The 27,310-nt window shown below is 40.6% G+C and overlaps 1 protein-coding gene across 2 annotated transcripts; it reads left to right on the top strand.

Moving 5' to 3' along the window:
* The first annotated feature begins 1,784 nt into the window (after positions 1-1,784).
* On the top strand, positions 1,785-27,036 carry gpatch2 (G patch domain containing 2). 2 transcript variants are annotated; one of them, XM_036581095.1, is made up of 11 exons: positions 1,785-1,965; positions 5,825-6,346; positions 7,391-7,603; positions 8,605-8,669; positions 9,304-9,477; positions 10,469-10,515; positions 10,665-10,732; positions 11,807-11,840; positions 13,943-14,007; positions 14,541-14,629; positions 24,546-27,036. In XM_036581095.1, the coding sequence occupies exons 1-11, from the start codon at positions 1,916-1,918 to the stop codon at positions 24,713-24,715; spliced, it is 1,497 nt and encodes a 498-aa protein (XP_036436988.1). In that variant the 5' UTR covers positions 1,785-1,915; the 3' UTR covers positions 24,716-27,036. The 2 variants fall into 2 exon arrangements, with proteins under 2 accessions (XP_036436988.1, XP_036436989.1); XM_036581096.1 differs by having other exon boundaries at positions 1,786-1,965; positions 7,391-7,600.
* The last annotated feature ends 274 nt before the right edge of the window (positions 27,037-27,310 follow it).

The raw sequence follows: 27,310 nt of genomic DNA, 5'->3' as shown, positions 1-27,310 counted from the left end.
ATATGGGTGGGACTGCGTGGTTTACATTACGTTTAATTTTGGAAGACATTCACAAAAAGGCATGTAAAGTATATGCGCAATGGTGTTTATGAAGCAATTTTATCACTTAATGCTTCTGAATCATTCAGTAGTGTGTTATATCAGAACAAAGTGGCCTAGAAAGTCTATTTTATCAACATATTGCTTATGACTGCAAGTGCCAGAGAAAACAGGTGGTATCCCATGACAGCACGTCTGACTCCACCGCTAGACCAAAAGAAACCAGATGTAGGTCCAGCCCCACCTTGTGGACTATGCGGTGAGGGGTACTTGTCAGGAGGGCCTTAAGCCCAGCAAAGCAAATGTTATGGTTTTGAAAGATTAAGCATTAGTAGCTGTAAACAGCTTTGTCTGGCATATTTAAGGGGTTTTGAGAAGGGTCGCAATAATTCCTGGGCAAGTTCTGCTGCTGAAGTCAACTCTTGTGTTTGCTCCTGTCTTCGCCACTTTAGAGACCTCATCTAAAAGTCTTTATTCAAGCCACAAAAGTAAGGTGGTGGCTTTTTTGAGGTGATCTGGTGAGTCAAAGTGGATGAGAGTGTGTTAAAGCCAGCATTTAAGCTGTGGACAGTAAGGCAGTTTGTGGACAGTTTGCCAAGATATCTTGGCAAATTAAATTATCTTAAAAACTACTCTACATGTGTAATATGTCTCATTTTGAGATGAGTGTAGAAATACTATATTATTTAATTTAGCTCTGCACAATTTTTTAAGCAGTTTTATTAAGCAAAATGATCTTACTATATTGGCCGTTAATTTTGCTTATTTTTAGAAATATGCTTAAAACAATTCTTAATAAAATGACTCATAACAAGTCAATAAATTAGTTAAATATATATATTATTATTATTATATATATTTTTTTTATCTAATTAAGCTTACACCTTCAAATATTTATATTTTTAATCTAACTAAGCTAGCAGCTTAACACCATATGAGGAAGGCAAATCTTGGTTTAGATCATTTGAATTGCAAGTAGGCCACTTAGTGGCCATGGACTGCACCGTCCACTCCTCTGTTTTATCACTGGACTAGGCCTACTCAGGTGTCTATGTTTTACTACAAAGCTAGAAGAATATGACTGTATATTTAACAAGTGAAATGTTTTAAAACGTTTTTAATTTAATGTTAACCTTTTAAACTCCTTGGGACCACCGGTGGCTCCAAAACGCACTTCGTCATATTCTTCATAACTTTCATATTTCATAAGCTACATTCAAAAGGTGGGGGTCGTATGAGAGCTGTAACTGTCTTCTTTCCAGTCAAATAAATGGGTGATGTAATTTTAAACCCGTATAATAAAAGAAGCTGAACTACTGAAAGTCGACCCATTTTTCCACAAATCTGGGCTATAAACTATAAACAGATGGCGTCTCTTCAGTGATCTGCTTTTTTATAAAAAAAAATTCAAAGAGCGTCTAAGATTTTTGGCTTTCAGCAGTAAATTCTAAGCATATAGCACTATGAGTGATCATAAAACACACGTTCTGTTAATTTGAGGGGAACTTTTACAAAAAATAAATGAATAAATAAAATAAAAAACTTTAATAAAAAAAAATTAATGCAGTTACTGAATAATTTGCCTTACGATTTGGTCATGTAAATTCAGATGGACAAACCAAAATATACCCACGATCATAAGAGGTTCAGCGCATTAGTATTTAAGTGCGCAATTATTTTTCTAGCGGAATCGGACTTTTATTTTGTAAACCTTGGCCACACCCGGCGACTGGCTGGAAACGGGACTTTTAACTTGTTTCCTCTGTTTTAATGCGAGCCACTATGGTGGCCTCCTTGTCCCAGCCCGTCCACCCCTTTGGTTTTTTAATATTTTTCTTTCCCCATAAGATGTTAATGGTGTTGTAGGGTGGGGTTAATGTTCCGTGCAGCTGATATAAAGAACTTCGGTAAAGCGGGAACCAGCTGGTGAGTTCTGTAGCCGCTGCGTTTGTGTCGGCGGTGAGTGGAAGCCGGCTGAGCCGAGCCGAGCTGAGCTGCTGTTTGGTCCTCAGTCCGTCTCCATTTTGTTGTTTTGCTGTCTCCTTTTTAAATTTCACCGTCTGTCCCGCTTTTACTCGCTGTTTCGTGTCGATAGAGACCGTATTTGTCGCGTTCCCGCCTTCAGTTCGGCGCAATGTCAGCTGTTTAGCTTAGCATTAAAAGGCTCCAGCCATTGTTGACTCCAGTTAGCTGTGGCTAACTCCTCTTAACTTCGTTTTCAGGGAGCTTTGGTCGCTATAAAGCCACGATTACAAGCCACATTTAGGTTTTAAGTCTATTTAAAATCCCTCAAAGGCGTTTCCGAGAACATGTTCGTGCTTATATATCGTCTCTCTCTGCCACTTTCTTCTCAACCGTCTCTGTGTCTGTTTAACCGTCTCTTTAATCTGCTTTAACTCACAGGTGACGATATTTATGGGTATCGTACGGAGCCCTGATGATGACATCCTGTATAAATAAAAATAATGCGTGACCATGCCTTATTAACGCGTGGGAACGAGATCCTAATGCATGGCCACGACTTAGTAAGGCGTGGGAACGGGATCACGGCTTACTAAGCCGTGGCCACGCATTAGGATCTCGTTCCCATGCTTTACTAAGTCGTGGCCGCAACTTAATCATCTCATTCCCATGCCTTACCAAGTCAGGTAACACCAGCGGGGCTCAGTATTATCGTGATTAATGTCACAGCATGCTTTTCTTGTCGTAGATATAGTCAGTAAGGGGAATTCCACCAATTTTTCAGCCCTTGAGAGGTAAACAAATTCATTCAGAGTGGTTTGGTGTGAAACGGTTCAGATTTCTTTACAGTGGTGGTGATAGAAACCAGGGGTCACCGTGACTACAACACAAATATAGACATTTTATTTAACTATCCAAAACCACCAGTGATCCTACACGAGTCTTCTGAGCTTTTATATGGAATGTGGATGATGGTAAAATAGTGATAAATCTGTAAATATAAGTTTTCATTGAGGACTGTTTTGCCTTACAGCGCCCTATGTGTACCTCTCCACCATGAATGGATTAAAATAAATAGGTTAACAAGAAGTTTGAGGCAGTGAATTCATAACCATTACATGTAATAACTTTCTGTGAGGGAGCTTTTAGAGGTGGACCTCTGGTTCCTATCACCACCGCTGTGAACAACTCTGACTCTGTTTCAGAATTGTTTCTCTAGAGTGGAGCATTTCACACCAAACCACTCTGAAAGAACATCTTGACAATTTAATTATGTCGAATTTTGGAAAAATAGGTGGAATTCCCCTTTAAAAAAACACTTCCCAACAGCATATTTAACAACAAAGAGAGCACGATTCAGTTGGATTTAGTGCAGCACAGTGTGTGAAATGATGAACACAAATCATTGTATTCATAGTTTTTGATAGTATTTTTAATAAATGTGGAAAATTTAGCTTATCAGATGCCAGACAACATATAAATCCTATAAATGTTTATTCTACAAATTTCTTAAAGTATCATGATATTACATTTTTGATACACACCGATCAGGCATAAAGAGCTGGGCATAATGTTGTTTCTACGCTCATTGTCCATTTTATCAGCTCCACTTACTATATAGGTGCACTTTGTAGTTCTACAGTTACAGACTGTAGTCCATCTGTTTCTCTTCACTCAGTGGTCAGGACCCCCATGGACCCTCACAGAGCAGGTACTATTTGGGTTGAGGATCATTCTCAGCACTGCAGTAACACTGACGTGGTGGTGGTGTGTTAGTGTGTGTTGTGCTGGTACAAGTGGATCAGACACAGCAGTGCTGCTGGAGTTTTTAAACACTGTGTCCACTCACTGTCCACCCTATTGGACACTCCTACCTTGTCGGTCCACCTTGTAGATGTAAAGTCAGAGACGATAGCTCATCTGCTGCTGCACAGTTTGTGTTGGTCATCCTCTAGTCCTTCATCGGTGGTCACCGGACGCTGCCCACAGGACGCTGTTGGCTGGATATGTTTGGTTGGTGGACTATTCTCAGTCCAGCAGCGACACTGAGGTGTTTAAAAACTCCAGCAGCACTGCTGTGTCTGATCCACTCAGACCAGCGCAACACACTAACACACCCCCACCACGTCACTGTTACTGCAGTGCTGAGAATGACCCACCACCCAAATAGTACCTGCTCTGTGAGGGTCCATGGGGGTCCTGACCACTGAGTGAAGAGAAACAGATGGACTACAGTCTGTAACTGTAGAACTACAAAGTGCACCTATATAGTAAGTGGAGCCCAGAATCATCCAAACAGTTAAACCTAAGAACTTGTTATTGTCCTCTCCATCAGTCAGTGTTAACCCTGTCAGCTTCGTCTAGTATTTTCATCAGATGTAACGGGTCACGTTCGCCCATTTCTTCAACTGTTTATTAATGATTTTTAAGTTGTTTATAACCTAATTAGTAACTGTTTATGTATTTTAAACCATACATAAAACGCTTTGTAAGGGTAATTTAATGGTCATTTCTGAATCACTCCAACTCATCCCAAAGGTATTGGATGGAGCTCCATCACTCCAGAGAACACAGATCCACTGCTCCACAGCCCAATGCTGAGGGGCTTTATACCCCTCTAGTCCATGCTTAGCAATGACCATGGTGACCTTAGGTTCATGTGCAGCTGCTCCACAGCATCCCTTTCTGTTATGAGCTGTGCACGCAGTAGAACGGCTATGCATGCAGTGGATGATGTTAATGAAGCTGAATTGACTCATTAGAAAAGGCTGTCTGGAGGTTTCTGGATATTTAGTGCAGTTCTTCCTCTTTATATACAAACATGGTTTTTAAAATACTTGTATAGTTCATGTTAATATTATAATACTAGGGATGCACAAAGATATCCAAATTGTCTCATCACTTTTAAAAGAAACAAAATGACAAAATATCGTGATACTTCAAGAGGTTTTCGCGATACGTGATCTGATAAGCTACAACAAACAATTCGGCACCTTTTACGAAAAAATACTACACTCAGAAAAAAAGGAACAAAACTGTCACTGGGGTGGTTCCTCAAGGGTCCATCTCAGTACCTTCAGTCAGGGAACATAACTGAACCATAATCCACTGAAATGATATGTTCTAAGCTGTACTGACTCCACACACCCCGTCTCGTCTCCAGGCTTTTATTTTACTGTTCTGTTTTAAATCATTCGGTTATGAAAAGCTACAAATACAAACTTTTCTTTTTATTTAAGGTTCACAATCAGACCTTAAAACCACTGTAGTACCTTTGAGGGAACGTTTACACTGTTTGTACCTTGATGAACGAAAGATGTACCTGAACAGAGCCTTTATTTCTAACAGTGTGTCAACGACTGTTGACTTACTGTGTTGCAGTAAATCCAGTAAAACAGGACTAATCTTGCTCTCTTTTCAATCAAACATGTGGTTGTGAAGTATTTAACTACTGACGATATCCACTATATGTTCTGAAAGAACATATTGTGACGTGATGTAATTTTTCACGCTAACGATAAATATTGTCACATTGCAGGTCTTTTAGCTAAAAAAAATCTGTAATAATAGATAAAAATCTATCATTAAGTTTGTTGCACTTTTATTCTGCTACAAATAAGTGTTAAATTTCCCTGTATTGGTAGTCCAGGTGGATCCGCTTACAATTTCAGTATTGTTTATTTTTTTTTATTTATTATTATATTATTGTGCAGATATGCCTATGAAAAATATCAGATATGGTCTTTGGCCCACAGTTTCCTTATCAGTGCATGACTATATAATCTTCACACCCTTCCTTTTCTCCATTGTGTCGTTTGCTCAGGCACTTTCGCCGGACGATGGACGAGCTAGTCCATGATCTGGTGTCAGCGCTGGAGGAGAGTTCGGAGCAGGCCCGCGGTGGGTTCGGAGATGGAGGGGACCACGCCCTGGCTGTGGGCTGCCTGCTGAAGCGGCAGGCGCGCAAACGCCGCGGGCGAAAGCGCCGTTCCGACAATCCTCACCCGCCCTGGGACACCTGCCATCTGAGCGAGGGATCCGAGTCCAGCCCGGAGGAGCACAAGGACTACAGATCCTCGTCCTCCGCTGCAGCGGGGGCCGCTCACGCCCGCGACAACAACAACAGCGACTCCGACGAGCAGCTGGGCGCCAAACGCCGCACCCACGACTCTGGCAGGGCCAAGCGGCCGCTGTGGCACGAGGAGTCGGTCGACGGACTCGGAACCAGGAGCTTGCGCAGGAGGAGGAAAGTGAAGCGCATGGCTGTGGATCCGCCACTAGAGGTCACCGCCATGCTGGCCCCACCTGTTCCCAAACCGCCAGGTGGCAGCAGCGGCAGTAGAGAGTAAGACCACGTGATATGTTGTTTAATTGTTATTGTTGTATTGGGCTGGGGTTGCCAAGTTTGGTGAGATGACTGGAGTGAGATTTTCAAGTTGTTGGCGTGAGACTTTTACATATTTCAATTTTAATAGCCATTAGCATGTAGACTTGTTTCTCAAATCAGTGCTTGTGGTCCAAATATTTGCTGAACCAGTCCATTAAGAACAGTGAATACCTGGCACAGGTGTGTTGCAAAGAAAAATAAGATTTAAGGCGGCTGTTGAATTGTTTTTACTGACAAATTTCTAAGTTCAAATGTAGTTGTTTAATCAAGCATAACTGTCTATTTATAGTTCAGAGTAAAGACGAGGATAGTGACGTGCCTTTTGTATCATGTTTACTGTTAGTTGTTAGCCTAGCTAGCGATAAAGCTGTGCCATTTCTGCCTTTTCAGCCAAGTTCTGAATGTGTCCTTGGCAACACGCTCACATTTATGCACTTATTTAGAGTAGCAAAGTAGAACATAACATACTCGCAAATACGATTGTTTTTGTCACGTGACACTGAATTGTTGGTCTGTGTAAAAAGCTGAATGATTTGGGGAAAATATCTAAATTTTCTAACTAATACCGCGACTGCAATTTAAAATGTAATTCTTTTCTATAAATTACAGCCTATTGTACAAGACCATTTTACAAAAAAGTCACCCTATTAATGTTTGAACCTCACAATTCTATTCAGTTAAACAGAGTAGTCACTATATAAGGTAGCAAACGTCAACTATTTCGCCTCCGTTTTGTTACCCTACGTGTCTCCACCTGTATTGGGGAAGAGCTTGTGATTGTGTGGGTTTAAAAACTGTCTGCACAATATGTGTGTTTTCATTAGTGCAGTAGCGTACGCTAGGCTTATGACACATATCAGGTATCGATTGGTATCGGATGTTGGCATCAGTGAATTTTTTATGAGTAAATAAATACAGTATTGGGTACTAGTATCAGAATCGATGCACCCCTAAACAGTATATATAATATCACAATACTCCTGTTTTGTCCGTGTGGTGCAGTCCTAATAGAGAGGCTGTTCTTGCGGAAGAAGGAAAAGGAAACGAGGCAAGCAAGGGCAGAGTGAAGAAGAGGAAACTGGCCGCACCCCGGCTGGCGCTGGACGCTACAGACGAGGGCGTGGTCGTGGAGAGTGAGGAGGCGGGCCAATCCGGAAAAGACAAAATGGAGTTTGAGGAGCACAAGGGATCAGATGAGGACATGAGTGACAGGTGGTTAGTGTTTGGTCTTTCCTGTCTTTACTCTTCTTCCTCCTTTTTTCTGCTGTCTGGGATTGAAAGGGCTGTTGAGGTATGTTTAAATCGCTAGTTTGGCCCGTAAATCTAATGGAGCTGAGGAGTTATGGAAGCCTGTACCCCAGCAGTGACCATCCCTATATCATCACAAATGTCCCTCAAACCGTCTGGGAGTTCCACCAGTGGTTCATTGTGGAGACTCAGATGTCTTTACAGTGGTGGTGATAGAACCAGGGGTCGCCATGACTACAACACAGATATAGCCATTTTATTTACTATCCAGAACCACCAGTGAACCAACACGAGTCTTCTCAGTTTAAATATGGAATGTTGATGATGGTGAAATAGTGGTGAACTATTTTGCCTCACAACACCTACATATACCGCTCCACTATTAGTGGATCCAAAAAAAAAAACCATTTTAGGTCAAAATCTTATTCTAAGCTTATGTTAAACAGTGTCTCAGACATCAGGCAGTGTTTTCATAACCATTTCATATAATTCCTTTCTGTGAGGGAGCTTTTAGACGTGGACGTCTGGTTCCTATCACCACCACTGTGAACAGTTCTGACTCTGTAAGTTTCTCTGGAAATCGAACCACTCTGAATGAGTTTATATCTGTAACCATTTAATTATGCAGAAATTTTGCAAGGTTGGTGGAATTCCCCTTTATGTAATCTAGAGCAGACTTGATTGTGGTTTCTGACACTGTATGACATACTCACATAGGGATATACATGTATTTTGTATATAGATATTTAAAATACATATAAAATATTTATTTATAGTACATAGAAAATACATAATCAAGTGACTGACTTTTTTGGCAAACTATTTCTCTTTTCTGCCAGTTAAATAAATTATATTTATGTAATCTTTTTACCCATCTGTATTGTTTCCTTGCTGCTGGGTTAGTCAGTAGTAAGCAGTCGTGTTTATGATGAAACCTAACTTTAACATCTTTGTGTATGTGTTTACAGTGAAACCAGCAGTGTGAGTAACAGCAGTGATGGAGGTCTGTACACCAATGATGAAGGAAGGCAAGGTAACGAGTTAAACTAGTTTTTTATTTGATCTTTTTGTTCTTTGTGTTACATTGTATATAGTTCATACACCATTAGAAATGAAGGTTCTCTGCAGGTACATGTTTCGTTCATCAAGGTACAAACAGTGTAAATGTTCCCCTAAAGCTCCAACAGTGGTTTTAAGGTCTGATTGTGAACCTTAAATAAGTTCTTCCAGGTGAAAAGTTTGTATTTGTACCTTTTCATAACTGAATGTTTTAAAACAGAACAGTAACATAAAAGCCTGGAGACGAGACGGGGTGTGTGGAGTCAGTACAGCTTAGAACATATCATTTCAGTGGATTATGGTTCAGTTATGTTCTCTGACTAAAGGTACTGAGGTGTACCCTTGAGGGTTCCACCCCAGTGATGAGAGGGGCACTGCCCCAGTGACAGTTTAGTACCTTTAAAGATGGTCCCCTATGGACCCCTTTCCATAGAGCACACTAAAACAGATAACATAGTCATGTGATATTAAAGCCATTTCAGTAGCTTTTAAAAAGTATCATAAGCTTTTAAAAATGTGAAAAATCAAAGCTGTGTTCTTTGTCAGGTGAGTCTGATACATCATAAGCTAACGTTCCTCTTTTGTTTATGTTTTTTGCTGTTGCTAAGGCGATGACGAGCAGAGTGATTGGTTCTACGAGGGCGAGTCGGGCGGGGCTTGTGGAATAGCGGGCGTGGTGCCGTGGTGGGATAGGGAATCTGACGAGCTGGACCTTAACGACCCAGTGTTCAACAGCATTCTCACTGGGGCCTTTCCACTCATGTCACAGGGAGCACAGCGAGGTGGGTGCACACGTACAGGGCTGCTCACTGCGCTTTGACCAGACCGTCCCTTTTTTTCATCTCATAAAGCAGAATTTTTAGTTTTATCTGTTGGTTTATCTGGTTAAAGGGGAATTCTGCACATTTGTCATTTTCTGCACAGTTAAATTGTTGATCATTGAGTCTCCTGCACGAGATCCACAGCCTGTTTGGTCATACGCAGAATTTATTGCATTAAATGAGATTTTGCCGAGAGCTAATGTGTAGAGTTAACACATCCTCTTCAAAGAACACACTTCTGTACATTTTAAAGCACAATTACTGTTTATTTGCTGAGCTAAACATATTGGCAAAAAATAAAATATGGACTGAGGCATATTTTACATTTCATGTTTTTCCAATATGTTAAATTTAGCAAATAAATAAAAATTGTGCACTAGAAAAATGTCAGATTTAAGTGTGTTCCCTGTACAGGATGTGTTAACTCATTTTCATTTAAAGAATAATTAACAAAACGTGAAATTAAAAAAAAACAAACAGGAAAATTAACAGTAATTTGACCAGGGGTGTGTCAAACTCAACGTGGGCAATATGGCAAAAATGTAGTATCTCAATACTTCGAGAAGTTTTCTGGCATCTGGTAAGTTGGAACAAACACAGTGAAAAAACTGTGAAATCAGTGATTTGTATTCAACATTTCACATACAGCACTGCAGTAATATTGTCCTATTGCCCAGCCCTAGTTCAGACTTTCACGCACAACTGTATGGACGATAAACATAATTCTGGCCACAGATTTTAAATTTTGGCTACAGGATGAATTGCCTTGGTGGATCAAGTGACCAGTACAATTTTTTTATACCTATCTACATCTGGTCATGGCTACACTGCAGTTCCCACGCACGTCCTCTAGATGGCAGATTTGTGATTGAACTGATCAGAACTTTGCACTGAACTGATCAGAATGACTAAACTCTGAACTTGCTTAACTCCGTATGGGTTCTGTTTTCAGGGTTTCAGGCCAGGCTGGCTCGACAGGCCTCTCTGCAGCAGGCTCAGGTGTGTATGTATATGTCTATATATATATGTTTGGTGTTTATGGTCCTAAATCCGTCACACTGCAACAAGGCTTTGTTGTTACACTTCAAGTATTTACACTAAAACACTTCACTCACTGCTGTTCTGTGTTCATTCATATCCTCTTCCAGAGCGCTTCTCAAGTAGCTGGATGTTCGGAGAGGCTGCCCAGATTGTCGCAGGACCCTCATGCTCATGAGTACGATGTTTCTTTACACCCTCATTGTACTTGAAAGTGCAGTGTATACAATATATACAATTGGGAGTCGGAAACTAACTAGCTCCCAACTGAATTTCTGTGTCACCGATACAGTTTTTAAGGGACTAAATATTCAGATAAATACATATTTTTTAATATAGGCAAAAATGATACGATTGTCAAATTTGTTAACCTCAGATAAACAACAGAAACTCACTGTCATAATTAATATAGAAATTAAACCACTGGGGGTGGAGCATCAAAGAATTCTTTGTTGGTTTTTATTAATTAGCATTTAATTATTTGTAATTTTTTAATCTTATTTTTACAGCTCCTAAAATACTAAACAGTTGTCACTGTCGGTATCATTTATAATGATAAGACTGTATTAAGTGTATCTTACTTGAAATGTTAGAGTAATTAATTTTGGCACTGATTTTTTTTTATCTCAGAAGTTCAATTTCCATGTTTATCATACAATAATTAAATTTTTATATATATTTTTTACAAAATAGTATGTGGAGATATGTTAAACTATATGAAAAAATGTGTCTTTTTGTATTTTTTTAGTGCATGTGTGTATAGAGCTTTGGTAATATGATTTCAAATTGATTTTCTTCAATAAATGCAGTCATATTAAAAGCAAATAAAAAAATAAATAAATTTATGACAAAAAGAATGCCTCATTAAGGGGCAACACCAGTGACAAATTAACCGAAATCTTGCATTTTACAATAAAATAAATGAAAATGTTTGGAAATTAAGCTCTCCATTTTCCATGTGTGATAATAGGAGATTTTTTAAAAATGTATCCACCTGAATGCCCCACCTAAGAGAACAGAACCACTGAAAAGCTGCTTCTCATTTTGGAGCGTTTAGATCATTACAGTATAAAACAAGCCACTTAGTGTTTTATCAGCAGCAATTTTGTTGATATCAATAAATCAACATAACCTCTTGTGTGTACAGTATGTCTGGAGATCGTAGGTGCTATTTTCCCTTTTGCTTATAGACAGCAGACTGTCAATAATAAACAACCTGGTCTCATTTTGATGTTTATCTTTTGCTCTGTAGCCCGTGGTTCAGTCCTGGATCCAGACGTGAACAGGTCAGTCGAATAACGCACCGTGAGTGAGAGTGAGTGAGCGAGGTGTGTGTGAGTGAGAGTGAGCGAGGTGTGTGTGAGTGAGAGTGAGCGAGGTGTGTGTGAGTGAGGTGTGAGAGTGAGTGAGGTGTGTGAGTGAGTGAGTGTGAGTGAGGTGTGTGAGTGAGGTGTGAGTGTGAGTGAGGTGTGAGAGTGAGGTGTGAGAGAGAGAGAGTGCATGAGAGAGTGCATGAGAGAGTGCATGAGAGAGTGCGTGAGAGAGTGCGTGAGTGAGAGTGCGTGAGGTGTGTGAGTGAGGTGTGTGAGTGTGTGAGAGAGAGAGAGAGTGCGTGAGGTGTGAGAGTGCGTGAGGTGTGAGAGTGCGTGAGGTGTGAGAGTGAGAGTGAGCGAGGTGTGTGAGAGTGAGCGAGGTGTGTGTGAGTGAGAGTGAGCGAGGTGTGTGTGAGTGAGAGTGAGCGAGGTGTGTGTGAGTGAGAGTGAGCGAGGTGTGAGAGTGAGCGAGGTGTGAGAGTGAGCGAGGGTGTGAGAGTGAGTGAGGTGTGTGAGGGTGAGGGTGAGTGAGGTGTGAGAGTGAGTGAGGTGTGAGGTGTGAGAGTGAGCGAGGTGTGAGAGTGAGCGAGGTGTGTGAGCGAGGTGTGTGTGTGTGAGAGAGAGAGAGTGCGTGAGGTGTGAGAGTGCGTGAGGTGTGAGAGTGCGTGAGGTGTGGGAGTGAAAGTGAGGTGTGTGAGTGAGAGTGAGGTGTGGGAGTGAGGTGTGGGAGTGAGAGTGAGGTGTGGGAGTGAGAGTGAGTGAGGTGTGTGAGTGAGAGTGAGTGAGGTGTGAGAGTGAGTGAGTGCGTGAGAGAGTGAGTGAGGTGTGAGAGTGAGTGAGGTGTGTGAGTGCGTGTGAGGTGTGAGAGTGAGTGCGTGAGGTGTGAGAGTGAGTGAGTGAGGTGTGTGAGGGAGAGTGAGTGAGGTGTGTGAGTGAGGGTGTGAGAGAGAGTGAGAGGGAAGTCTGCTTGTAATGTCTGATCATAATGTACTGTTTTAGTAAAGACTGTTTGAACAGGATTAGTTTTTTTCGTACGTAAAGAGGCCCAAAGATTATTTACCTTTCCTCTCTGTTTCATGAAAAGCCAATATGTACTGATGTTCCTCAAGTGTACGGCTTTATGACTAAAGTGCATATACACTGATGAATTAAGTGGTCATTTAGGGTGGTTTGGTGTTCAAACACCATGGGGGAGGGATACATGCAGGGTGTTGTGAGGCAAAATAGTCCCCAAAGAAAACTTATTTTTTCTAATTTACTATTTTCCCATCATCAACATTCCATATAAACTCAGAAGACTCGTGTAGGTTCACTGGTGGTTCTGGATAGTAAATAAAATGTCTATATCTGTGTTGTAGTCATGGCGACCCCTGGTTCCCATCACCACCACTGTAAGGAAATCTGAGGTTCTCTATAATGCACCTTTAGAATGACTGTTTAGATTTCAGCCATTAAATTATAGAGAAATTTTGACAGATTTATGCTATAGTGGAAACACTGGGGGGGAAAATTTGCTCTATTTGCTCATTAATCCCTAGTAAGAATGCACTAACAGTAAAAAGGAATAAACACAAACACGTACATATATGTATGTATACAATTTAATATTGATTAACAGGCTATTTAAATTATGTAGTTCTCTGTCAGCTTTCTGATGATGATGATTATCACCTTTGAAACATCGTCAGTCTGTGCTGATATCCGATTACACCACCCTGTCGCTCAGGAATAGTACCGGTTTAAGGGTTTGTAGCTGTTGTGCGTATGATTGGTGTTTAGGGTGTATTTTTAACCTGTGTGTTTGTGCACATTCATCGTATCTTACATACACTTCAAAACATGCTGTGTTCAGTTGACCTGCTTGAAATGTGTACATCATCCCCATGTAAATAAAATAGAACATCAACGCAGTTTTGTCCTCTGGTTTTGGCAGTAGTTGTTCAGTGTATAAGTGCAGGAGTAGTGCCTGTGTTTAAGACTGTCCGTGTGGTTTGGGCACAGTGGATATGTAACTGGTTCTGTGTGTCTAGTGTGTTTATAAGTGCTTTCTGTGTGTGTGTGTTACGTGTGTGCAGTGCCATTGGGATTCCAGAGCGGACCGAGGCCACCGGAGGAGCTGCTCGTTAAAGACTGCTAGCAGGTAACCACCTGAATCTTCACCCTGAGAGCTCTGAATAGTTTCCTCTACAGGTGTGCCCTATAAGTCTGAGGGCACTCACCCGTCTGCGTGTGTAGCTGTCTGAATGTGGGAGCATAGTGGAATGTGTTGTTATTCAAATATACACAGAACTTCAAAGTCATTTCAGTATTTTTCCTTGATTGTTGTTCAAATAAGGCTTGTAAAGTTTATGGTAAAGAAAGAAATGTTATTGTTTTGTAATTTTGTAGCATGTTTTTTTTTAATTGCGTAACATGAGACACAATACAGAATGTTTTGGAAACTGTTAAATTGGGATAAAACATACTTGGAGGGCTGTAAATATACCTCGAGGGACTGTCTGAGTGTAGCCAATGTATGGAAACACTGCATAACTAATTCCTGCCCACCGCCACCCCAACACTATACTATCTGCTATCATCAATTGCCGATAGCTTCTGGGTGTGACTGGGCAAAAGTATACTGCACAAGCCTACTCTGTGAACTTCTCTGTGTGTTTGTCTGTCTATTAACAGGCAGACCAGCGGTCACCTCGGCTCGTTGTGTACGGGGGACGTGAAGAGAAGACGCAAGGCTGCCCCTATGGGTGCCCCCTCATCCACAGGTAACAAACACACCCTTATAATGTATCGCCTACATTAGAGTAACACAGTAATGTGATTACTTTTTCCTGTAACCGATTAGTGCAGGGTATTCCAGTTTAAATTCTTCTAATCACATTACAGTTATTGACTTAACCTCTTGGACTCCTTGAGACCACCAGTGGTTCCAAAATGCACTTCATCATATTCTTCTTATCTATCATATTTCATAAGCTACATTCAAAAGCTGGGTGTCATATGAGAGCTGTAACTGTCCTCTTTCCAGTCAAAGTGATGTAATTTTAAACCCTTATAAGAAAAGAAGCTGAACTCACAATTTTTCTACTGAAAGTCGACCCATTTTTCCACAAATCTGGGCTATAAACTATAAACAGATGGCGTCTCTTCAGTGATCAGCTCTGTAAACATTATTTTTATAAAATAATACAAAAAGAGCGTCTAAGACTTTTGGTTTTCAGCAGTAAATTGTAAGCATATAGCAATATGTGTGATCATAAAACTGTTAATTTGAGGGGAGCTTTTACCAAAAAAATAAAATTAAATAAAAATTTACATTTATTTCATGCAGTTACTGAATTATTTGCCTTACGATGTGGTCATGTAAATTCAGAAGGACAAACCAAAATATACCCTGGAAAATAAGACGTTAATAAGATTTGTGTTACTTGTGTCACTCGTACGTCAAGAGATCAAAATAAATGTAAAATAAAATCAATAAAAAATAGTGCGATACATTTAAACCATGAACTATTTCTCTCTATATTATATCTCTGTGTCTCTGTGCATTATTCAGGATATCCTACTGTATGAACCCCTCCCCTTCTGGCGGTGCTCAAGCAATAACAAAGAGAATAGGTCGAATACTCTGTGTCTTTGTTTACATTTTGTTTACATATTTTTATATACAGTGGATGTTTTGTTCTGCTTGCTGATGTTAGTTTATTTTTGCTCTGCAACAATTTGTAAAAGAGGAACTTATGTAGATTTATTTAGAAAACGTCACAAAAATGAACGGTATAACTACTATGTCTGTTCTTGACTATATGGTAAGTATTGTTCACTTTGGAAAACCGATTTATATAAGTATATCAGCCCAAAAAGAAAATTTTGGGGCAGAACTAAAATGTATGATCCAAGGTTCCATCAAATGCCTTACACCTTTCGCGTAGTTTAGAGACTGAGGGATAGATCTTATTTAAATTCTTTTCGGAGGATGCTACAGGGTAGCTTGAGAATATACAAATTGAGAGACTAAGGCCCAATCCCATTCCACCCCTCACCCCTACCAGTTAGCCATTAGCTCTCCATTTTGCATGTTCATGTCTAGGGGTAGGGTGTCCTGATTGTTATTGAGATAGAGGGGTTGGATGAAGTGTTTGGGCTGCGTGGCCCTCCAAACAGAGGTTTTTCAGAGGCACACTTTAGAGGGTTATGAGGAAAAAAGAAAAACGGAACTGAACAAGAGGCCAAAGAAACCCACAAATGTGAGAATTTTCTCCATTACAAATTACAATAACCACTGTATTATCTTAGTTTTATGTTGTTTTAATGTATTTTGGTCCTTTTCTTCATAACAAGCATAAAAATCGCTATTAGTATGCTGATCTCTTGGTAGCTAGATAGCGAAAATTCAAGTTCCATCTTAAATAGTCCAGTTTGAACAAGAAGCTGGTGAATATCTGACTTCAGCTTCATATAACTGAAGAATTAGGGGTGGACGATAATAAATAATTGCCCCCCTCTTTGAAGGCATACGATGCCCTAAATGTAACTAAAGCCCAGCAGTGAGGAGCTGAACTTTACCCTCCTCTGCTGTCACTGCAGACTGGCAGGGTCGCCTACAGAGCAGCGCTAGTAGCTGTTAGTGAAGTGATGCTCTTTTTATTTGAGGGTCCCATTTAGTAGGAAAGATTTCAACCACTGCCACTATAACTCTAAGGGGCAAGGAGACACTCAAAAACGAGGGGTAGGGGTAAAAATAAGAAATGGAATTGGGCCTAACGTTTAGAGTCTGGTGGTTTCTGCATGAGGCTGAGGCTGAAAGTTGGGTATATTATGTCTAAGAACATTTCTGAGTTGAAGATGAGCTTGAGGAAGATGAAGGTGGAACTTTAAAAAGTAATTTATTTTACTCTCTGTTTAAAAAGACGTCTGGTTTGTATTTGCACATCTTAAACTTGTGTGTAATGTGTTATGTGATGCTTCAAAGCTAGTTTTTCAAAGTTGAACCACGACAGAAGCCAAACTGTGGCCCAGAAACCATTACACCTCTAAAAACGTTCACTCCCCCGTGTCTCTTAGCCTCTGAGGTTTGTTTTTCAGAGAAGCTATCACACCATCTTTGCGTGCTAAACAGCAGCGCTGCTGTTGGTGATGTTGTGTAAGCGCTAGGCTCCTGTATAGGTTCTACCTGTCCACTTAAGGCTCTACTTACAGCATCACAGAGTCCCCTCAGGGTATGGTGTGTGGTTGTTGTTATGGGTAAACACTACTTCTGCACCAGCGTGTGGTCACATGAACCGATTGGCATGCCTGGCCATCGATGACAGATCACTGTTGATCCTATTGCCTGATTAGAACATGTGACTTCCTGCCCGGGTCCTGGGCCAGAGGATGATGTAAAGCATTTTACCACTGCGGATCTCCGCAGTGCAGAGGGTTGTGGGTTAGAGATGCTGGAGGGTCAGAGTTCAGCAGGTCAGAGTTGTGTTTTCTAAGAAATGGATTTGAAGTTTAAGAGTAGAGGCAACAGAAAGGAAGAGACGGATTAACGTAGGTTGGATTGAGAGACAGAGCGGCTGCATTCACATTACAGGGCTGAGCTGCGTAAATGTGTACAGGGCTGTCAGCGTCACTGAACTATTACAAAACATGAATCGTCTTTCTAAGATTCCAATATGTTTCTGCATAATTAAATGGTCAAGATGTAAAGAGTCATTCAGTGTGGTTTGATGTGAAATGCTTCATTATAGAGAATCAGAACTGTTCACAGTGGTGGTGATAGGAACCAGATGTCCACCTCTAAAAGCTCCCTCACAGAAAGTTACTACATGAAATGGTTATTAAAATGCTGCCTGCTGTCTGAGACATTTTTTTGGTTAAGTTTGGAGCCTCTTAAGCACTGAAGAGAGTGAATATTTGTAATTTTCAGTTCAGCCCGGCCGATATATCAGTTGGCTGATAAAATCGTCTGATGTTAAGGTTTCGTGAATTTTTTGGTATCAGTGAAAAATCCCACTCATAAAGCATCAGTGTAGCTTTAAAGTTGCCTGCTTTATTATATAATGAAAATTTGAGGATTTCATGTTTTTATATGATGGATAATATAATAAAAAAAAGATTAATAACATTTTTCTAATGTAGCGTATTGATTGTGCATAAATGAGGCAAGTGCTACTAAAATAATAGCAATAAATCATTTGCTGCGAGTTGATTTTGATTAATAGGTTGTTTTTTTTTTTTACACATTGTTACAATGTATAGGGGGCAGTATATGCTGTTGATAATCCTTTATTAAACCTTACCACGCCAGTAGTTGGCAGTTAACTGGGTATTAATTACTACATTATTAAACCATAACTGAGGTAAATAAGGTATTTTTCAGAGGACTTTTGTCCATTCTATGTCATAGTAATCACCAACCAGTTAATTTGTAATAAGTATCCAGTTAATTAGCAGTTATTGGCTTAATAAAGGCCCATTTATGGTCACCTAAATTGTAGCATAAAAAAGATAATGATGTTAAATATACAAATAAAGATGCTCTAGAAAGGTGTTTAATTTACAATAGTTGTTGCTTAATAATGTAGTAATAAGCAGCCAGTTAATTACAATCTAGTGCCTTGATAAGGGCTTTATAAGGGCATTATAATGACCACCTATGCTGAAGTGCTACCAGAAATGTACTATTTATTATTTGAGGTGTTACATGTTATCCTGAATGTGTGATTGTTGTATATGCATTAATCGTGAACATATAGCGCCACCCTTTTTTTCCATCTGTTTGAATGGAGAAGCACTCAAACAGGTTTTTATCGCAGAGAAGCCTGAGAATCAGCATCTGACGTAGTTGTCGGATCGGCTTCTCTTTAATAACACTTGGATCTGAGGTGCTCACGTGGGCCAGACAGGTGAAAGGCCTTTGTTTAATAGGGCTCAGACATCAAAACTGCTGGAGGCCAGCGTGTTGTGACTGAAGTGACTTCATTAGGGAATCTTCTTACAGCAGGAGGTTGGATTGGTTTTGATTTGGCGCAGATCGTCAGTCACTTACATGATTAATGATGTGTTTTTTTCCCTCTTTAAACCCTTTCGTGCTGCAGCTTTTTTTAGTAAGGAGGAGGATGGGTTCCCCTCTAAGTCTTGGTTCCTCTCAGGGTTTCTTCCTCTTGCTCTTAGAGAGTTTTTCTTGCTGCTGTCTCTCTTGGCTCGCACGCTTGGGGCTTTGACCCGGATTTCTGTTAAGCTGCTTTGTGACGATGGTCGTGGTAAAAAAGCGGATATTTTGATATTCAGTTGTTCATGTGAATCACCTAATAATCGAATTAATCAACTTCAGTGTGAAAAGCTGTAATAATAAAATGTGATTTAGCTCTTGGTTCTGTTCACAAAGAGCTAAATCACCACCACGCCGTGTTTACACTCATAAATTTGAGTTACAGTAGGTAATAAGCAATTAAGCTAGAAATAAGTGAGGTAATAATAACTATGCAGATTAGTGTTATCCTAGGCTTTCAGTCAGGTGATCTTTCTATTGTGGCTGCCATATTTGGGGCAAAATTTCTGGCTTCGCTGCTCTGCACGAACGTAACTAGAGGTGAAAGATGGCTAAAATTGCTCTCCTTACTTTGGAAGAGAAAAACGTTCCTCAACAAGGTCGATAAAATAGGCTGTGATCCTTATACAGTTTCCCCCTGAACTCCTGGTCCCACTTAAACTGGCGGAAAAGTTACCAAATTTGTTTTCCTCACATTTCTATTTAAACAAACTAACGAGCAGAACGAGCTTCGCTGAGAAGATAATTAACTCCGATCAGATCTCAGCTTCATTATTAGAGCGAGACGAAGGAGAAAAAGGTGAGATGAGCTGCTTTTCCACCGTTAACAGGCTTTAACTTCTGTTTGGTGCTGTTGCCATGGTAATGCTGAACGATGGCGCAGTGGAAAAAAAGAATTCCGATCTGAGCGTCACATTAGGGTTGCATGGCCGTGATCGGATACGTGTCCAATCTAGGACCACACATGAAAGTGGCTCGGGTCGGATTTGAAAAGATCAGATTTGTGTGTCCACACAGCTCTGAAAACATCAGGGCAGTCACATTAGGGCAAAAAATCAGATTTGTGTCACTTCAACCTGGTAATGTGAACGAAGCCAAAGTGGCCCACATCTGATTTTCTCACCAAATCTGATTTTTTAGGCTGTTCACAATGTCTTTTAAATGTGACGTGTATGCGACGTTAGTCTGAACAGGTCATGCTCCCAACCTGACCTGCATGCACACAGATGTGTGTCAGTGTGAACAGATAAACACACTGAATCTGACATATAATTCCGATTTAAGATGCTTTAATATGTGGTACTGAAATCTGATACATATCCGATATGCAGCAATGCGACACAGTCTCAACAGCCAGATCGGAATTCATGCCATTTTTATGTCAGTCCAGCTCAACGTTCATCATAATTTCACGCTGCTGAGACCTCAAACATTTAGGCTGATGTTTCTGTACCAAAAAATTGTGAAAACCCTCAGTGTTCGAGGAGATTTCAAAAGAAATGGCTGAACGAGGCTGCAGCGTCAAAGAACAGTTAAAAGTCGAAAGCAAAGTCTAAAGAATCAGAGAACACAAACCAAAGAAGCGACTGCACTTTTTGCGCTGAGCTGGAACACATTCTGGGTGATGAGCCCAGCTGTCAGTCAGTGAAGCTTCATGATGGCTCCTGTGATGCTGGTGAAGATGACCACCACCAGCTGTGTGAACAAAGCCTTAAACCTTGTCATTGTCATCTGCTCACAGGGATACACCATTGTAAGTGAGCTGCTGTCCTCTTCAGTTTAAGGCATTAATCACCATTTTATCACCATCATTTGGAAATTTTTTTCAGTGAATTTTAATCGACAATGTTGTAAATTTGTCCCAGCCCTACGCTCTACAAATGAATTTTAATTGAAATGAGTGGTTTCACTGGTCGTGGGGTGTTACTGCCTTCCATTCCTGAAATGCAGCAAGCTGCGTAAAGAGATTTAGCTTTCAAAGCTCAAAAAAAGAGTCTGCTCAAGCACGCATCCTCAAAAAAGCTTCTTAAGTAGCAGAGTACTTTCTTTCCACCGCTGATTAGTGTCACTAGTGCCCAGAGAGATTTCCTCCTAAGAACTGGCAAGGGGAGCATGCTGCTTCTGGTCTGAGGAGCAGTGCTCTGTTCCCTAGGTTATCTGAAACAAATAAAACGAGTGTGAAGACACTGCAGGGCTGTAATGCTGCTGATAAACTTCATATTACAGTAAAACGATTTAGATGGGTAACGTTACGTCGTCTTCATCTGCCCCATCGTTGTGAATTTCCCCCAAAGTCAGGCTTATGTGGCCAGTATGAAGCCCCCTCTTACAGTGCCTGGTGTTCTTTTGGTTGGATTGTAGGACTGCAACAACGATTGCTGATGATTGAAAATATTTGGCAGTGAATCTTGTTGTGGATCAGTTGGTTTTATAGTGACTGAGATTCCCATCTAACGTTGCTTCTTGCCATTAAAAGAAAGTACAGATAGCGGAGGCAGTAGTGCAGGGTCGGCTGGGCTGGTTGGTAATGTTGTGTTTGATTATGATATTAAGAACCACAGAGAAACTAATTCTTTTAGCTTTGCTTTATGATTAGCTTTTTCAAAAGCAGTGCAGAAGATCTGTGTTTGTATTTGGTAGATTGAAGATTATTCTTGCATTTTTCATGTGTTAAATAAAACATAGTATAGAACCTTAAACATGTATTGGAAATTGTCGACAGACAAACCAACCACCTTCAATTTGTAGGGATGCATTTGAGCAAAATGCTAGTCTTTGTCTCCAGGACGGCTTTGGTCTGCAAAAGCTCGGCAGTCCATGCATGTTTTAATGCACAGTTATTCTTTATCTGCTGAATTGAATACATTAAACTAATATAAATATAGAAATATAATAAAACAAAGTGTGGTCTGTGCACAAGTTGTGGCACGTAATCCCAACATGTTAAACTCTGCAAATAAATAAGAATTGTGCACTTAAATTAGCAGAAAATGTCCTGCATGAGTGTGCTTAGAGGATCTGTACTTAGAAAATCAGTAAAACGTTATTTAACCAGAGGCGCTCAAACAGACACCAAAACAATGAAAGAATTCTGGGTAGCTCCGCCTCCTATGCTACAATATTTGTTATTTAAGGCTGTGAAATTTTGCTATTTGAATTTAGAAAGTGTGACAGTTGATAACTGACAGGCATTTAATAATGATATTATTAACACCTTCTATATATTAGGGGTGTAAAGATATGTGCCCGAGTATGTGTCTTGTATAATATATACAATGTGCCTAATATATAGAATAAGTTAATATTTAAAAAAAGTGTTGGCGTTCGAAGTGTTTTTTCAGTTTATAAGCTACACAGATTAGATTTAGCCACGCAGCCCTCTAACAGAAATAAACCCCTAAAAAATCACAGCCCCTAGAATTTATATTCGACTTATTAAAAGCCCAGTCGTTTGTGCGTGAGTGTGTGTGTGTCATAAGCCCCTCCCCCTCCTCGCCCACTTTACTGTAGTTTTGGTCATTTTCAGTGGTTTCCACAAAAGATAATGAGTCTCTTGATATCATCGGTTATTAGACTTTATAGATGTTTAGCTTGATGTCGGTGTTAGCCTCATAATGATGGTATCGGTCAGGCGTGAGTTAAGTGATTTTTACAGTCCATTTTAGACGTTGGGCCTCATTCGCCAAAGTTTTTTTTCTTAAATGTGTTCTTCAGAAAGGTCTAAGTCAGATTCATGACGTGTTCTTAAAGTGCAGAATCGTTCGCACCTTTGTGCTCTCAAGCATGCGTAGCCAAATAAGAAAACAGTGGTGAATATCAGAATGTTTGTAAAAACTGCGTAAGTGGGTTTTAAGAAGAGATCTTTTCTCAGCAGGTAAACGTGGCCCAAATCTGACTGTCTCACCAAATCGTTGGCTGTTCACATTATCTTTTAAATGTGATCTGTATGCGACATCAGTCTGAACAGATCAGCTCCTAAACCGACCCACATGCACCGAAGAACAGGGTTTCATGTTGCTTTAGTGGCTCATCCAGAGGAAAACAATCACACCTGCCAACGAACGCCAGTCGCTCCCAGAGGATCAGCTTCATCTTCACCAGTATCACAGGAGCCATCATGAAGCTTCACTGACTGACAGCTGGGCTCATCACCCAGAATGTGTTAGAGCCATAAAAAGGGCGCGGTCACTTCTTTGGTTCGCGTCCTCGGATTCTTTAAACTCTGCTTTCAGACTTTTAACTGTTCTTTGACGCTGCAGCCTCGTTCTCCTGCGGCCGCGTTCGGACATTTCTTTCAAAATCTCAACACGGAGCAGCTGCGATAAGTCTCTTCTAATTTTTTGGTACAGGAACATCAGCCTAAATGTTTGAGTCTCAGCAGCACGAAATTATGACAAATGTCGAGTTGGACTGACATAAAAGTCGCATGAATTCTGATCTGGCTGTTCAGACTTGCATTGATACAGATCGGATACGTATCGGATTTCAGTACCACATATTAAAGCATCTCAAATCGGAATTGAAAATGTGAGATTCAGTGTGTTTATCTGTTCACACTGACACACAGACACACATCTGTGTCACATATGAAGAAAGAGGTCAGATTTGGGCCACTTTTACCTGCTGTGTGAACAAAGTCTTAGTGAATGAGGCCCAGTGTCTCTACGTAAGTTATCGCTGAGTAATGCCTGTAACGCCAGCTGTTTACTATCCTCAAGACTCCTAAAGATCAGGACAGTGCATTAGCAGTGTCCTCAATTGCTAATGGAAGCAGCACATACTTCCTGTTTTCGATATAAACATTGTGTAAATCTTTGTTTAAATAGGGGGATAAGGGGTGTGGTGAGAGTTGGAGGAGATAAAAGTTTAATCTGTGAAGATTTGACGTGCTGTACTCCATTTCAATCCATTAGCTGCATTAAGAGAATCAATGAGCTTTACAGCCTAATACAGATTATCCTTCTCTCTCTTTTCTGTCTCTCTCTTACTCTCATGTTGGACTGTATGTTACGTTGTGATGTCAAGAACCACCTGCACCACAGACAAATAACAGTTATACATTACAGAACATTTAAAAATATACCGGTAAATAGTTGGTTATGTTTAATAATAGTTAATCACTCTTACAGCTTTAGTTTAGACCATGAATGTCAAAGTTCTGACAAAGAAACAATTTTTATGCACATTTCTGATAACGCCTTTATGCTGGTTTTAATAGTGAGTTAGAAAACAGCCTTTTTTCTGGCCATTTTAGATGAGACACAAACGTATGTGTGTTTGCTGTATCTTAGCTTGGCTGTATCTGTTGTATCTAAAAAAAAATCCTGATTGGACAATTTACTGTTGGGCATTTCAGTGAAATACAAGTATTACTACAATACTCAGAGATTAAATGCAAAAGCGTGATGATTCTATAGAATAAGTCAGAAAGAGACACATTTTTAGTTCCCAGGAAATATTAGACCTTCTCTGAAGGCCCCCCTCTGATAACAGCATGCAGTAATCGTCAGTGAAATGTTTGAACTTTCAAACTGATTAATCTTGTTTTAATGAGTCAGTGAAGAACCCCTAGGGCTTTTTAACAGGTCATAAGAAACCTGTTACTCATACTCTCTGTTTCTTTCTCTCTCTCTCTCTCTCAGGAGTGGTAGGTGAGGGAGCGTCTCCCATCCCGGAGTCAAACGTGGGGAGCCGGATGCTGCAGAGTATGGGCTGGTCTCCAGGAATGGGTCTGGGCCCTGAGGGCCGGGGCATCACCGAGCCGCTGCGGGCCACGCAGAGGCCTAAGGGCGCCGGGCTGGGCTTTAACTGAGCCCCAGGCTTCAGACGGAGTCGGAGCCAGAGCAGGCTGCAGTGCAGACCTCACACAGAAAAGAGAGAGAGAGACTCTGAGCCCGCCGGCCGCCGACCCCCTCTGTTAAAGGCACCGCCAACAGGAGCCTGCCAGCAGAGGGCAGCACTGAGGTGGCACCACGCCAGGCATAGATAGAGGCGTTAAACAAAACAACAAAAAGACAGTGTGGAGGGGAGACTGAACTCAAATCATAGTCATATGCTATGACCTTGCATATGGAAGGCTCATGGAAGAGCCTACGGAGCAGTCAGAGAGCAGCCAAATGTAATAGCGGAGTATCGATTTTGAGCACATACACGCACATGGACATATCCGTAGTGCTCTAAACGCCAATTTTAGATTGTTTTTTTTTTTTTATATAAATACATTACGACAGCCTGGGAAAGGGAAAGAAATCAGTATCCCATTGATTTGTGATCGTTTAGATCTGTTTTGTATTGTATTTTCATCTCCTACCAGCCATTTTTAGCTTTGCTCATGCTAAACCGCACACTGAATGCCATCAGCGTCCAAACACAGCCATAGGCTACGTCCCAATACAAACTAATGTTTTGCTAATAGTACAAACATACTGCTGGGCCTGCTGAATACAGATCAGTTTGGGCTGCCCTTTTGAAAATGGGGATTTGGACATGACCATACGTTCGGAAAGTTGTCTATGTGAGTGAGCAGTATTTTATAGGAATATGACAAATTCATTAACTTGTTTGAGAGGATTTTTCCTCTGTGTATTATTTTTGACTTGGGTAGTAATTTGATTGCGTTAACCTGGTCGAAAGTGTTGCCAGGAATTGGGTAGCGGACGACGTAAGAGCTGGTAGCAGACTGCCCAAGCCAACCCTGTTTTTTTTTTTTAAATTTTTTAAAGCATTGTGTTTTTATTTCTATCAAGGTTGAGTCAGCTAGGGTTCTCACGATTTCACAGTTAGTCACGATGATCAAGCGGCCGCTTGTCTCGCAGCTGACTTTTCCAAAATACAGATTAAAATACATTTCCATGTATGAGCTACAGTCCCTTAAACCACTGTTTTTGTCAGTGTTTAGCTGCGAACCTCCTCCATCTCGACTCGCTCAATACGCTGACTGGTTCTACGTTTATGACAGTATTGTGCCGCCTCGTCCTGCTTTATTCTAGAAACCAAAACAAGTAAGTTTAGTACCCTCACACGGGCACTAAATAAAGGAATTCAGTGCATGCTTTTCAATCCATCATTCAATAAATGTCAAACCAGTCAAGACAGAAAAACATTTCAACATTAGTGTTCAAAACTAATGTTCGGTGAAAACCCCCGTGTCATATGTCAAAATAAACGCATGTGCAAGTGCTGACAGTCATATTAGTACCGACATACCGTGACACCGTGTTATTTTCTGACGAGGTTATCATACCGTTAAATTTTAACTGTAACAGTTTTATCATATAGCATTCTGTAGCCTGAGTGTAGCGCCCCCCTGTGGCCTGCTTGTCCTTCTGCTGTGTAGGGATGCTTTTAATGGCTGACTATATGTCCAAAAGTATCCAGACAACCCTTCTGATGACTGAATTCAGCTGCTTTGAGGTCACCCATTGCTGACACAGGCGTTCAGTTGTGCATGTACAGTTTGTATAATCACCAATACAGTGGGACACTAGAGCAGCAGCACATGATCCTAAGGTCACCATGCCCAATGCCAGACGTGGGCTAGAGGGGTATAAAGCCCCCCAGCATTAGGCTGTGGAGCAGCAAGAACTGATCTTCCAATATCAGTACCTGACAACAATGATGCTTTTGTGAATGAATGCAATCAAATCCTTACAGCAATGTAAGTATAAAGCCTTCCCAGAAGAGTAGAGGCTGTTGCTCCCTATTAATACCCGTTATATCGGGAGAAGCACTGCAAACTTCTGGACATATAGTTTTACTTGGTTGGTGGCTAATCCATCAAAACTTCCTTCTCAGGCTGCTCAGACAGTGACGAGTCTGAGATGCTGCCATTGGACAGTTTTATATCACTCATTCAATCATTACTGGCCTGATAATTAGACGAGGCGTCTCCTCAGGTTTGCTAGAGTAGGACTAGCACTGAGAATCGCTGGTTTGGTGGATCAGTCGCAGGGTCATATGTATGAAACTAAAGTACGCACTTACTAAAGATGGTTCTTCAAGGGTTCTTTAGTAAAGAAAATGATTCTGTAAAGAACCGTGAATACTCAAAAATCCCTTTGCATTATTGAATGGTTCTTTGCATCGTTGACTGGTTCTTCAGATTGATGGAGAATGTGTTGTATATGGTGCTATATAGCTATATTTGAAAAGTGTTCTTCTATTGTTACAGGCTTGACATTGTCACAGTAGAAGAACCCTTTTTGGGTGCTGTACAGAACCATTTTCAAAAAAGTTCTGTATCAAACCGTATACAACACATTCTCCATCAGCTTGAAGAACCATTTAACGATGCAAAGAACCCTTTAATCGTGCAAAGGGTTCTTTTTTCCTTTCTTAAAGAACCATCATTGTTAAGAGTGTACGTACCATATTTAAATGGTTAAGATGTAAACAAAGTCGTTCAGAG

The sequence above is a fragment of the Colossoma macropomum genome, unplaced genomic scaffold (genome assembly GCF_904425465.1).
Source record: "Colossoma macropomum unplaced genomic scaffold, Colossoma_macropomum, whole genome shotgun sequence".
Lineage (NCBI taxonomy): Eukaryota > Metazoa > Chordata > Actinopteri > Characiformes > Serrasalmidae > Colossoma > Colossoma macropomum.
Note: the sequence above shows the minus strand (reverse complement) of the source record. Positions and strands in the feature narration are given on the sequence as shown.

What these genes read in the sequence shown, in the direction of transcription:
- gpatch2 (XM_036581095.1), top strand. Translation starts at nt 1,916, where the DNA reads ATGTTCCGTGCAGCTGATATAAAGAACTTCGGTAAAGCGGGAACCAGC. An exon ending in GGTAAAGCGGGAACCAGCTG is followed by an intron (nt 1,966 to 5,824) that starts GTGAGTTCTGTA and finishes TCGTTTGCTCAG; the next exon opens with GCACTTTCGCCGGACGATGG. An exon ending in CAGGACCCTCATGCTCATGA is followed by an intron (nt 10,733 to 11,806) that starts GTACGATGTTTC and finishes TTTGCTCTGTAG; the next exon opens with CCCGTGGTTCAGTCCTGGAT.